Source organism: Bos grunniens, chromosome 3, assembly GCF_055505025.1.
Source record: "Bos grunniens cultivar Pamir isolate PY7600 chromosome 3, Bosgru_T2T1.0, whole genome shotgun sequence".
NCBI lineage: Eukaryota > Metazoa > Chordata > Mammalia > Artiodactyla > Bovidae > Bos > Bos grunniens.
The window spans coordinates 1,695,562-1,708,120 of NC_141167.1; the positions used below are offsets into that span (position 1 = coordinate 1,695,562).

Genomic DNA, 12,559 nt, shown 5'->3' on the forward strand with positions numbered 1-12,559 from the left:
TGCAGCCCACCAGGCTCCTCTGTCCGTGGGATTTTACAGGCTACGTTGTATCTGTGTGTGTGTAGGTGTGTGTTTACATACCTATGTGCATGTCTGCTGTGTGTGTACAACCTTGGACCCTATGGGCACCAGGCAATGTACATCGTCCCCTCACGGCCGCCCCAGGAGGGAGACTGGCCCCCACCCCCAGCCCGTATCACAGGTGACCTCAGGCTAAGTGAGCACCAGGGCTGAAGTCGGGCAGGGCCGCAGCTGGACCTGAGCTTGGCCAGGCTGGCCCGCTCGAGGTGGGCTGCCCTGGAGCAGAGAAGGGCTGCAGTCTGGTGAGGCAGGGCCCCGGGGTCGGCGTGCTCCACGTCAGGCCTTGCCAGCATCCGCGGCGGGGTCTCCTTCCGGCCCGGGGCATGTCTGGGCTGCGGGCCGCGCGTGCCCCTCCGCCAGCCTGTGACGGTCTCCCTGCTCCTTCCAGACACAGGCGCAGGTGGGCGACCATCACCCTCCTGCTGCACCGCGGCGCTGACCCCAACCTGTGCCGCGCGCCCATGCAGGTCCTCTTCTTCGCCGTCAAGGCTGGGGATGTGGACGGGGTGAGGCTGCTGCTGGAGAACCGGGCCAGGACGGACATCCAGTTCCCGCCCGAGGTGGGCTGCGCCGGGGGCCAGCGGCGGTGGGGGCCGGGCCGACCCGACGGTCACCCGCAGCGTCTGCTCTTCCTCCCTGGCTGTGTCGATGCTTGTCAGTCACTCAGGCCGCTCATATTCAGAGGGTGTCGACTTTTGAAAAGGCTGCCAGTCTCACTCTGGCTACTTGCTCACCTTCCGGGCCCCTGAGCCTGGTCGTTTATTTCCTCTTTTTTCTTGGGTGTAAGTGCAGGGGTGCAGGGAAGCGGGATTTCAGGTGTCACTGAAGACCCAGGAGGATCTCACAGAACTTTTTGGGTTCACTGATTGGACTCCATCTTTGAAACCTCCTGGAGGAGGGCGGGGACAGTTGGTCTAATAGGAAGCTGGGGCACCAGGGCCTGGTGCCCGTCTGTCACCCTGGCGGACGAAAGCGTCTTATGAGTCAGAGCACACAGGTGGGGTCGTGCGGTGTGTTTGTGGGCCGCTGTGGGCGGGCCTCTTGTCCTGAATGTCCCGGGATGACGGGAACGTGGTGCCTTGGGGACCCGAGGCAGGCGAGGGGCAGACGGCCACGCTCTCACCCTGGACGGGGGCCCCACGGGCCTTGTTCACACGGAGCCCCACCCTCGGGCTGCCGGCTGTCGCTCCCCAGGGACCTGGGGCTGCACCCTTACCGCCTGTGCTTCCTCTGCAGCTGGGGGCCCTGACCCCTCTCCACATCGCGGCCGCCCTCCCCGGGGAGGAGGGCGTCAAGATAACAGAGCTGCTGCTCCACGCCATCACCGACGTGGATGCCAGGGCGGCCGACCAGGATGACGTGTACAAGCAGGGCAAGGTGGGCGTCCGCCCTGTGGAGGGTGGGGTCCCTCTGCAGGCGCTGTGAGGTCCCCACAGGAGGGTGCCTGGCACCCTGTGAGCCGCAGGCCAGCCTGGATCCGGGCAGCGTGTGCCTGGTCACACCCGCAGTCATCTGTGCGAGCCGGGGCCCGTCTGGGCAGAGGGAGGCAGTGTGGCTTGGGCACCAAGTGTGAACACTCTGCACACAGGCCTGTAGTGTGGGAGAGGCACGCACACTTGATGAATGTGAGTGAGAACCTGCTTCTTCAGGCAGCTCACAAAGCCCGGGGGTCCTTGCCACGGTAGCCGGGCCCCCGGGAGGGCATTCTGTAGGAAGCTCTGTCTCACTCCACTCGGGGGTGCCCCTCTGCCTGGAGACACGTCTGCCCAGGGCCGCACTCCCTGGCCGGGTCTTCCTGCCCCTCCTGCCTCCCAGCCGCCCCTCCATCCCCTGGGCCACCTCTAGGCTGCCGCCATCTGAGAAGGCCGGCCTGGAGCCCTGCGGGCTCTGAGCTCCCGAGGTGCCTGGGGGAGTCGGACTGTGGGCCTCCTCAGGCAGCCTCCAGGTCCGCCCCGCCCTCAGGGAGCCTCGTGTCCCCAGACCAGGGCTCAGGGCCCAGTGCCCCCTGCCAACCTGCTCCAACACGTGATGGGGAGGGGAATGGACCCTCAGGGGGCGGGGCAGGCTGCCGAGTGGGTGACTGACACTGCAGAAGGGCCTGGGGGCCAGAGGTGGGGCATGGAGCCCTCTGGGTGGGGTTTTGGGCCGCAGGGCTGGAGAGGCAGAGTTTGGTCCTGGCACATGCAGTGACACCCCTGCCTCAGCAAGGCCATGCCGAGGCCCCCTCCACCATGCAGCCCTCCCAGCCTTCCTCCTCCAGGCTGAGCCCCTTGAGCATCCACCCGAGCCTCATTCAGCCCCCAGCGCCCGAGGGCGTGGGGCCGTGTTGAGGAGTCAGGGTGGCTCACAGGGCACCGCTGCGCATGGCCCTGGGGGAGCCCTGGGTGTGAGCAGCTGCCTGCAGGGGGCACAGGACCTGGGCGGCACATGGTGGGTCTCTGCACTCTCGGGGGACGGGCTCGAGGGTGACCCTCAACCCCTCTGTCTGCCCACAGCTGAACCTGCCGCCTTCCAGCCTGAAGCTCAACAACGAAGCGGGCCCGCCCAGCATCTACTACAGCAAGTGCACGTCCGTCCCCGACGAGGGGGGCAGGACGGCCCTGCACGTGGCCTGTGAGCGGGAGGACAGCCACAGGGTGAGGCGGCCTTCCGGGTGGGCCGGGGGGTGTGCACGGACGCCTTGAAGCGTACCCGTGAGTGCCCGTCCATGAGTGTGCGTGTGTCTGTGTGCAGGCGTGTGTGTCCGTGTGCGGAGCCCGCGGCCCTGGTGGGCTGAGCCAGGCCTCCCCGTGGCCACGCGAGCAGACCTGGGCGTGTCTGCCCCTGGCTGCTGTGGCCCAGACCAGGGTCCCCCAGCTACAGGTCATCCTCCCTGAGTGGGCCCCGGACTCGGGGGACTGGGTCAGGTCGTCAGTGAGCTGGGACATGCTGTGTTGAGATAGGATACGAAGCATCATAGAACTCGTGTGCACGGATGTGTTATTTCAGAGCACGTGTTGGGGACACGCGTCCACATGCAGGCCTGTGTACCTGGGCGTGGGGGCCCGGGTCGCCTCGTGAAGTCACTGTCTTACTGCAGGCGTCGGTCACACACGTCTGTGCTGTGAGCCCATCGCCCCCTGGACGGTGACCCCGTCTGGCGCCGCTGCCTCCTGTCCACCTTGGGGATCAGCTCGCATGCGGCAGGTGCAGGAACCCCTTGGAGGATGGGTGCAAGGGGCCTCAGGGGAGCTGGGGAGCCGGACCAGAGAACCCCCGAGTGCGTGATGCACGGAGCCTCTGTTTACCTGCCTAAACAATGAGACAGCAGCGGCCTCGTGGGCCTGCGGCAGGAGGTCTTTGTCACTGCCCAGGATGAGGGTCACACGTGCCGCCTTGATGGGCGCTGTGAGGGCCTGAGTGGGGGTGGGTGCCCACACAATGCTGGCAAGGGACCACCTGCTCCGGAACACCCCTGTCTCACCAGCGCATCCTCGGGATGTGTCACTGCCCTCTCAGAGAGGGGTGGCGAGCCCAGACTGAGGCTGGGGACAGCAAGGTTCCAGGAAGGCGGGCTGCCCAAGGCCCATGGTCAGCAAATTGGAGCCCTGGACTTGGAGCACAGCTCTTTCTAGCTCACACGTCTTTGTCCTTTGTACTGATTTTGGATTTGGAAAAAAGTTAAGAGGAAACAAAGTCAGGAGACACCATAGGCCACATCCTCATCAGATCAAGGACAGATCAATAGTGTAAAGTCTAGTTCTAAGACGTGAGGGCTGCAGCCATCCAGCCATCATGCCTGCATTCCAGCAGGGAGAGTGAAAAGAAGGGAAGCTTCCCAGGAACCCCTTGGCACACTTCTGTGGGCTCCCCTTGGCCTGGCCAGTGAGGCTGGCAAAGGGAGTGGTCTTGCAGGGTGGCCCAGCTGGCCCCTGGGGTCCGCAGGGCAGCAGGGATTCAGCAGAGTGCTCTGTGGTGAGGAGAGTCCAGGTCAACTCCCGCAGGCACATCCCAGAGAGGAGGAGGGGGAAGCCAATAGCTTCCTTGGGGGCGAAGGGCTGAAAGTGCCCCTGCGTTCCTTGCTCCTGGTGTGTCCTGGTGAAGGGCTCATCCTCTGCCCCACCTGCCGTGTGCCCGGCCCAGCTGCAGTAGTCCCGATACAGCAGCAACAGCTCTGTTAGAGTCTGCAATAGCCGTAGTAGAGCGGCCCCAACTCTCCTCTTTTCTTCAAATCAACTTACTCATCACCGACATCGCTGTTTTCCATCTTAAATGATCGACGTTTGGAAAGCCTCTTCTCAGCTTGAGGATCCACCCACCATTCACTATCCAGCGTTCAGGGCACATGGTGTGCCAGGCAGGGCCCTAGTACAAGGGAGGAGCAGTCAGTGGCCGGGCTGACCGCACGCTGTGTGAGTTTCCCCTGGAGGGGACGCGCCCCTGTAACCCGCCGTCCCGCCTCTCTCCTGCCCAGTGCGCCAGGGACGTCGTCCGGCTCCTGCTGGCCCACAGAGCCAACCCCAGCTCGCTGTGGAGCGGCCACTCCCCGCTCTCCCTGTCCATCGCCAGTGGCAATGACCTGGTGAGCAAGTCCTACCCTGCTGGTGTACCTGCGTGTGTCTGTCTCGTGCCCCCTCTCCAACACAGGCTCTGGGATGTGCTGTCCTTGAGGTGCCCCAGGGACAGCATGGTGTGATTGCTGGAGGGTCCCCTCCCGCGAGGACGGGGGGTGCGCCCTACAGAGGGAAGGGTGGAGGGAGGAAGTGAGCATGAAGGTGAGGGCACACCCGGGAGGTGCTGACTCAGCCTCAGAGCACTGGGAGGCCACCCTGGGTGGTTCCCACCTTCCCCAGCGGCCAAGGAAGGTGTTTGTTCTTCCACCCTCCCATCCAGCCACCCCCCTGACTAGCCCACCCAGGCATCCACTCTCCACCCAGTCAGCCGTCCATCCGTCCTCCCAGTCAGCCGTCCATCCGTCCCTCCACACTCCCAGTCATCCACTCTCCACCCAGTCAGCCGTCCATCCGTCCTCCCAGTCATCCACTCATCCACTCGGTCACCCACTCATCCATCCTCCCAGTCAGCAGTCCATCCATCCCTCCACACTCCCAGTCATCCACTCTCCACCCAGTCAGCCGTCCATCCGTCCTCCCAGTCATCCACTCATCCACTTGGTCATCCACTCATCCATCCTCCCAGTCAGCAGTCCATCCATCCATCCATCCTCCCAGTCATCCACTCGTCCACTCGGTCATCCACTCATCCATCCTCCCAGTTAGCGGTCCCTCCATCCCTCCACACTCCCAGTCATCCACTCTCCACCCAGTCAGCCGTCCATCCGTCCTCCCAGTGATCCACTCATCCACTCGGTCATCCACTCATCCATCCTCCCAGTTAGCGGTCCCTCCATCCCTCCACACTCCCAGTCATCCACTCTCCACCCAGTCAGCAGTCCATCCATCCCTCCACACTCCCAGTCATCCACTCGTCCACCCAGTCAGCCGTCCATCCGTCCTCCCAGTCATCCACTCATCCACTTGGTCACCCACTCATCCATCCTCCCAGTCAGCAGTCCATCCGTCCATCCATCCTCCCAGTCATCCACTCATCCACTTGGTCATCCACTCATCCATCCTCCCAGTCAGCAGTCCATCCATCCATCCATCCTCCCAGTCATCCACTCATCCACTCGGTCATCCACTCATCCATCCTCCCAGTCAGCAGTCCATCCATCCTCCCAGTCATCCACTCATCCACTCGGTCACCCACTCATCCATCCTCCCAGTCAGCAGTCCATCCATCCCTCCACACTCCCAGTCATCCACTCTCCACCCAGTCAGCCATCCATCCATCCTCCCAGTGATCCACTCATCCACTTGGTCACCCACTCATCCATCCTCCCAGTCAGCAGTCCATCCATCCATCCATCCTCCCAGTCATCCACTCATCCACTCGGTCATCCACTCATCCATCCTCCCAGTCAGCAGTCCATCCATCCATCCATCCTCCCAGTCATCCACTCATCCACTCGGTCACCCACTCATCCATCCTCCCAGTCAGCAGTCCATCCATCCCTCCACACTCCCAGTCATCCACTCTCCACCCAGTCAGCCGTCCATCCATCCTCCCAGTCATCCACTCGTCCACTTGGTCACCCACTTATCCATCCTCCCAGTCAGCAGTCCATCCATCCATCCATCCTCCCAGTCATCCACTCATCCACTCGGTCATCCACTCATCCATCCTCCCAATCAGCAGTCCATCCATCCTCCCAGTCATCCACTCATCCACTCGGTCACCCACTCATCCATCCTCCCAGTCAGCAGTCCATCCATCCCTCCACACTCCCAGTCATCCACTCTCCACCCAGTCAGCCGTCCATCCATCCTCCCAGTGATCCACTCATCCACTTGGTCACCCACTTATCCATCCTCCCAGTCCTGCACTTTCCCTTCCTTCCATTCATTTATCCACCTCCACATCCACCTGCCCACCCACCCCTCCACCCCTCCATTCTTCATCATCCATCCCTCCTTCTGTCTTGTTCAGTTGCTCAGTCGTATCCAGCTCTTTGCAACCCCCCCCATGAACTGCAGCACGCCAGGCCTCCCTGTCCATCACCAACTCCCAGAGCTCACTCAAACTCATGTCCATTGAGTCAGTGATGCCCTCCAACCATCTCATCCTCTGTCGTCCCCTTCTCCTCCTGCCCTCAGTCTTTCCCAGCATCAGGGTCTTTTCAGATGAGTCAGGTCTTCACATCAGGTGGCCAAAGTATTGGAGTTTCAGCTTCAGCATGAGTCCTTCCGATGAATATTCAGGACTGATTTCCTTTAGGATGGACTGGTTGGATTTTCTTGCTGTCCAAGGGACTCTCAAGAGTCTTCTCCAACACCACAGTTCAAAAACATCAATTCTTCGGCGCTCAGCTTTCTTTGTAGTCCAACTCTCACATCCATAGGTGACCACTGGAAAAACCATAGCCTTGACTAGACGGACCTTTGTTGGCAAAGTAATGTCTCTGCTTTTTAATACACAGTATAGGTTTGTCATAGCTTTTCTTCCAAGGAGCAAGTGTGTTTTAATTTCATTGCTGCAGTCAGCATCCACAGAGATTTTGGAGCCCAAGAAAATACAGTCTGCCACTGTTTCCGTTTTTTCCCCATCTATTTGCCACAAAGTGATGGGACCAGATGCCGTGATCTTCATTTTTTGAGTGTGGAGTTTTAAGCCAGCTTTTTCATTCTCCTCTTTCACCCTCATCAAGAGGCTCTTTAGTCCCACTTCGCTTTCTGCCATTAGGGTAGTGTGGTCTGCATAGCTGAGGTTGTTGGTATTCCTTTATATCTACCCATCTATAATCCACCCACCTATTCATCCTTTCATTTAGCTGTTATTTTTTGAGCATGGTCTATGTACCAGGCAGGCACCATTCCAGGCATTAGGTGTTGAATGAAACAGAAGTGTCAGGGATCATACGTTCTAGTTGGGGCAGATGGACCACAGTCCGGTGTGCGACAGTGTCAGGCAGTAAGTTTATGAAGAAAGTGATGATGGGTGAGGGGAGGAGAATGACGGGGGCTCCTTCAGCTGGGTGGCGGGAGGGCCTCTCTGGTGAGATGGCATTTCGGGGAGGCCTGAGGCAGCCATTGTTGGTGAGGGGCTGGGGCTCCCGTGTCCCTTCTGCTGGCCCCTCCGCCTCCTGCCTTGGCTCGTGCACCGAGTCATTCACTCAGCGGGTCACGCGGGCATCTGCTCTATGACCAGCCCTGGAGTGGGGGACAGGCAGCCTGGAGGAGAGCCTCACCCCAGGCGCAGAAGCTCCTGGAGGGCCAAGCTCGGTGTCTCGTGTGTCTGGAGCAGCTGCTCTGACTCCGGGCTCCCCGGGGGCCCCTGGGCTAGCGACTGGGGATGCAGCAGGGAGCAAGGGAGCCCCTTCCTCTGCACGTGCTCAGGTGATCACGGTGACCGGCTGCCCCGGGTAGAGGCAGGCCGGTCCCAGGGACATGGACCAGCAGGACGTGTGCCTGACCCTGTGGGGTGAGAGGCCCGGCAGGATCCGGCTGCGTCCCCGGGTGGAAAGCAGAGAGGCACCGGGACCACTTCTGAGCAACTGGATATTGTTCTGAGGAAGCCCTGGACCTGGGCTGCCCTGGGTAGTGGGAGTCCTCGCTAGGGAGCAGCCGCTTGGCTGCCCCAGGCTCGCCATCTGAGCCGCGGCCCCTGGGGGTGGGAAGCAGGGAAGCCGCCCTGCATGGCCTGGCTCCAGGCGCTTCCTCTGCTCATCGGGAGGGAGCGCGGTGGGTGCTGACAGGCCTGTCTGTGTCCAGATTGTGAAGGAGCTGCTGTCCTACGGAGCTGACCCCAACATGCTTCTGACCAAAGGCTTGGGCAGCGCCCTGTGCGTCGCCTGTGACATCACCTATGAGAGCCAGAGGAGCCTGGAGAGCAGGCTGGCCCTGGTGAGCCGAGGCGGGGGTGCTGGCCCTGGGGCGGGAGGGTAGAAAGGCGGAGGCCTGGCAGGTAGGGTCTGGGGTCTGCACTGGACCCTCTGTCTGGCCCTGCTTGCAGCAAGGTGCTTCATGGCGCTTCGTGGGCTCTTGCTCTGTGTTCAAGACTTGATGTTCCAAACACTTGAGAAAGTACAAACAATTCTTGCCTTTTATAGTTTATAGACCTAAAATATGTTAGTGGCAAGCCCACTCAGAAGGCCAGACGAGAGTCCCTAGTTTGTCTTGAGAGACATTGGGCTTGGCTTTGGTCTGGCTGCAGGACTCTAGAGTTTTCAGTGACAGAACCAGATGAGCAGGGATCCAGAAGCTGTATGGGGGGCGGGGGGGATGGGGAGCTGTGCCCCGGGTGGGGGGGGATGGGAGAGCTGTGTCCTGAGTGGGGGATGGGGAGCTGTGTTCTGAGTGGGGGATGGGGGATGGGGGAGCTGTGTCCTGGGTAGGGGATGGGGAGCTGTGTCCTGGGTAGGGGATGGGGGAGCTGTATCCTCAGTGGGGGATGGGGAGCTGTGTCCTGGGTGGGGGATGGGGGAGCTGTGTCCTGAGTGGGGGATGGGGAGCTGTGTCCTGGGTGGGGGATGGGGAGTTGTGTCCTGGGTGGGAGATGGGGGAGCTGTGCCATGGGCGGGGATAGGGGAACTGTGTCCTGGGTGGGGGATGGGGAGCTGTGTCCTGTGGGGGGGATGGGGAGCTGTGTCCTGGGTCAGGGTGCTTTCTCTGCTGGAAGCAAAGCTTCACTGGCAGTGCCCCCAGAACCCAGGGTTTTTGTTTGTGAAGAAGGAAGGTTGAGTGATGAGAGGCTGGTGAGTCATTGAGGCCGCCTTGTGTCTCCCCAAATAACGACCCTGCTGACGCCTGCTTGGCAAGTGTGACTTCTGAACTTCCTGTAGATGACAGCGTGATTCTTGTCTGTCACATCGAGCCTTGTGGTTTGTGGTTCTGTCAGCATTTCTCGATGAAACTGTGAAACCAAAGAACCTCTGTGTAGCACAGCATCCTTCCTTGTCGTGGTCTGGGTGGGCGCCTCTGAATGCTGTTTGCTATGAATGCAGTTAGTGCTGCGTCAGGAGCGGAGGACCTTGCCTCGGGGTGTGCCAGGGGTCCAAATGCGCACACATGTGCATGCACAGGCACATCACATGCCTGTGCATACGTGTGCAAGCACCCCCCACACTCACATAGCTGCTCTCTGCAGCCACACACACATGCATGCACACACATGTCCACACACCTGTGCATACGTCTGCATGAACCACACACTCACATAGCTGCTCTCTGCAACCACACACACACGTCCACATGCCTGTGCACACATGTGCAAGCACCCACCCCTACACACTCACATAGCTGCTCTCTGCAGCCACACACATGCATGCACACACATCCACATGCCTCTGAATACGTGTGCAAGCACCACACACTCACACACACACTTACATAGCTGGTCTCTGCAACCAGGCACACAGTACCTGTGGTCTTACTGAGTGCCCCGGGTGGTTGGATGGATGGTGAACATGTGCGGACTAGGGCTTTTGGCATCTTTAACCTACAGAACCTGAGAACGAGTCACGGGCTCCCTTGCTCATCCCGAGGCGGGGTGAGCTTGTTCCTACACGGGGTGAATGGGGGTGTGTCCAGGGCTCAGTCTGGAGGCGTAGGTGGTCTGCCGCCCTTCGGCGGTGTTGAGCGCAGGGTACGTGCGCATACCCTGCTTTTGCCCTGGCTCTTTAGAAGCGGCAGCTGGGTTTCTGGTCTTTTTGTATCTTGTCCATAATCTGCCTCAACTGCACCTGCACCCAGCTATTTTTAGTCCATTTGGTTTCTTTGTGTTTTGTTTCCGAAGGAGACGTTTGTCCAGGTGCAAGCACTGCAGCAAGGGGACCAGGTCCCAGTCTCTCAAACAGGCCGGCTCGGGGTTTGCCCTCCTGCCAGTTACAACTAGCGGAGTGGGGCCAGACCTCAGCAGGGTGCCCTGGGGGTGCAGTTGGGTCAGGGAGGGCCGCCCCAGGACCTTGCTCTGAGGGTCGCTCTGAGGACACACCACCCTAATGTCTCGTCCGTCTGTCTTGTCTGTCTTGCTGACACTCCGCACACCTGGGAGGGTGCCCAGCTGGGTGGCCCTGCTCTCCTGCTGGGGGTGAGAGCCCCCTGGTGGCTGGGGCAAATGTGAGCCTTTGACGTGGGCTCTGTTCTCCACAGATTGACCGGCTCATTAATTACGGGGCGGACATCCTGAACCCTGTGACACTTTCACAGGGGGACAAAACGGCCGTGGGCACAGCTGTTGACTATGGCTACTTCAGATTCTTCCAGGTGGGTTGGGTCTCTCACTGGCGATGGGGTGGATCTGGGGCTTTTAGCAACTCTTGGGCAAGGCGGGCCAAAGGTCCCTCGTGCCTCTGACCAAAGTCCTCCCTGGCTTCCTAGAAGGGAAAATCCAGGGCCCCCAAGCATGTGCTGCCAGCACGGCTGCCTGTGTGCCGGCTCTCTGAGCGTTATCCCGGTCTGTCCTCACAATCATCGCCGCGACCACAGTGTGCCCCCGTGTCGGCGGTGGGCCAGGGCTGCTGGACCTGCTCCCCCTTGTGGCCTGGGGGCCAGGTGCCCCGCACTCAGAGGTGGTGACCAGCGCTGGGTTGCAGGACCGGAAGATAGCCCACTGCCCCTTCCACATGCTGATGCCCGCGGAGCGGGAGACATTTCTGGCCCGGAAGAAGCTCCTGGAATACATGGGCCTCCAGCTGCGGCAGGCTGTCTTTGCCAAGGAGTGCCAGTGGGACCCAAAGGTGCTGCATCTGAGCAAGAGAGGTGGGCGTGGCGGGCGTTCGGGCAGTGTGGGGGCGTGGGCGTGGTGGGCTGCCAGCGGGGTGGGCAGCTGCAGTGGGCTCCTCAGGCAGCTCAGAGCCGACCCGGAGGCCCCCTTGGCCTGAGCGTGTGTGACAGGCTTTATGCGTCGTGGAAGAGCATGGGTGCCCTCTGCTAGGGGCTGCATCCCCTGAAGGCTGGCTCCAGGAGGCTGTGTGGGGCATCCCCTGAAGGCTGGCTCCAGGAGGCTGTGTGGGGCATCCCCTGAAGGCTGGCTCCAGGAGGCTGTGTGGGGCATCCCCTGAAGGTCTGGCTCCAGGAGGCTGTGTGGGGTGGGCCAGGAAGGGACATGCCTGCTGGGCCAGTGTCCACCTGGCCCTCACATGTTCTGCCAAGGATGTCTGCAAGGGGAATTGAGAAGGGGGTTCCCGGGCTGGGGAGGTGAGCCTGGGAAGAGAAACTAGGGGGCCCCATCACAGGTCTGGGAGCATCACCTTTGTCCAGTGTCCCAGCCGGCCCCAGCCCCTGCCGGCCCCGCTGCCACGGTGGGGGATAAGACACCTGAGGAGGGGCGACGTGCCTGCACCGGGGGTGGGGGTGAGGAACCCTGCCCTGCGGTATGCTTGGTGAGCAGCGCCCTGGGGGTGGAGCTGGTAGACAGCCTGGTCGAGGGGTGAAGCCCTGGGTCACCCTCTCCCGAGGGCCCTGCGTGTTCTAGCCCCATGGAGAGCCAGCCTGAGCTGCAGTCTTGAGTGAGAGCCAGGCGGGTCCTCGGGCGTGGGCGAAGGATCCAGAACCCCATGGCACACAGACGAGGAGCTTGTCTCTTGGCTCAGCTGGCGAAAGAGAGTGGACTCCCGGGGAAGCCCATGGGCCCAGGGGAGGGGCTGTGCCTTCCAGGAGAGGGGGGTGGGGTAGGGCGAGCGGCGAGCCTGGGGCACGGCTGCCTATGTGGCGGGCCGGGACCGGTGGCCTCTCCTCAGCCACACCTCTGCTCCTGTCCGCTGCCCGGAACCCGCACAGCAGGTGATGGGGAGACAGAAGTGGTGCCGGGGGCGCTCAGAGAGCAGCTGGGCGGGGGGACCCCGATGCTCTGCCCTGCTCGACTCCCTTACACGTACCCCACCCCCTAGGCCCCCAGCAACATCGCCGCCTGCCCACCACCCATGCGTGTGCTCACACAC

At 61.4% G+C, this 12,559-nt stretch overlaps 1 protein-coding gene and 1 long non-coding RNA gene across 9 annotated transcripts in view; one reads left to right on the top strand and one right to left on the bottom strand.

Annotated features, from left to right (window-relative positions):
* ANKMY1 (ankyrin repeat and MYND domain containing 1) overlaps positions 1-12,559 on the top strand; it is a 54,263-nt gene that overhangs the window by 14,599 nt on the left and 27,105 nt on the right. For 6 of the 8 annotated variants that reach the window (XM_086374986.1, XM_086375025.1, XM_086375004.1 and 3 more), the window contains 7 exons: positions 470-641; positions 1,318-1,458; positions 2,577-2,717; positions 4,535-4,642; positions 8,391-8,522; positions 10,770-10,883; positions 11,213-11,378. In XM_086374986.1, coding sequence (XP_086231112.1) covers positions 470-641; positions 1,318-1,458; positions 2,577-2,717; positions 4,535-4,642; positions 8,391-8,522; positions 10,770-10,883; positions 11,213-11,378 — 974 coding nt within the window. Of the gene's footprint in view, positions 1-469; positions 642-1,317; positions 1,459-2,576; positions 2,718-4,534; positions 4,643-8,390; positions 8,523-10,769; positions 10,884-10,997; positions 11,379-12,559 lie in introns of those variants that run through there. The other 2 variants (XR_015154568.1, XM_086375014.1) reach the window with 1 other exon arrangement.
* On the bottom strand, positions 3,758-4,796 carry LOC147374804 (uncharacterized). The gene is made up of 2 exons (XR_015154586.1): positions 4,671-4,796; positions 3,758-4,425 (listed from the first exon to the last, which is right to left on the bottom strand). It is a non-coding gene; the product is annotated as an uncharacterized LOC147374804 (long non-coding RNA).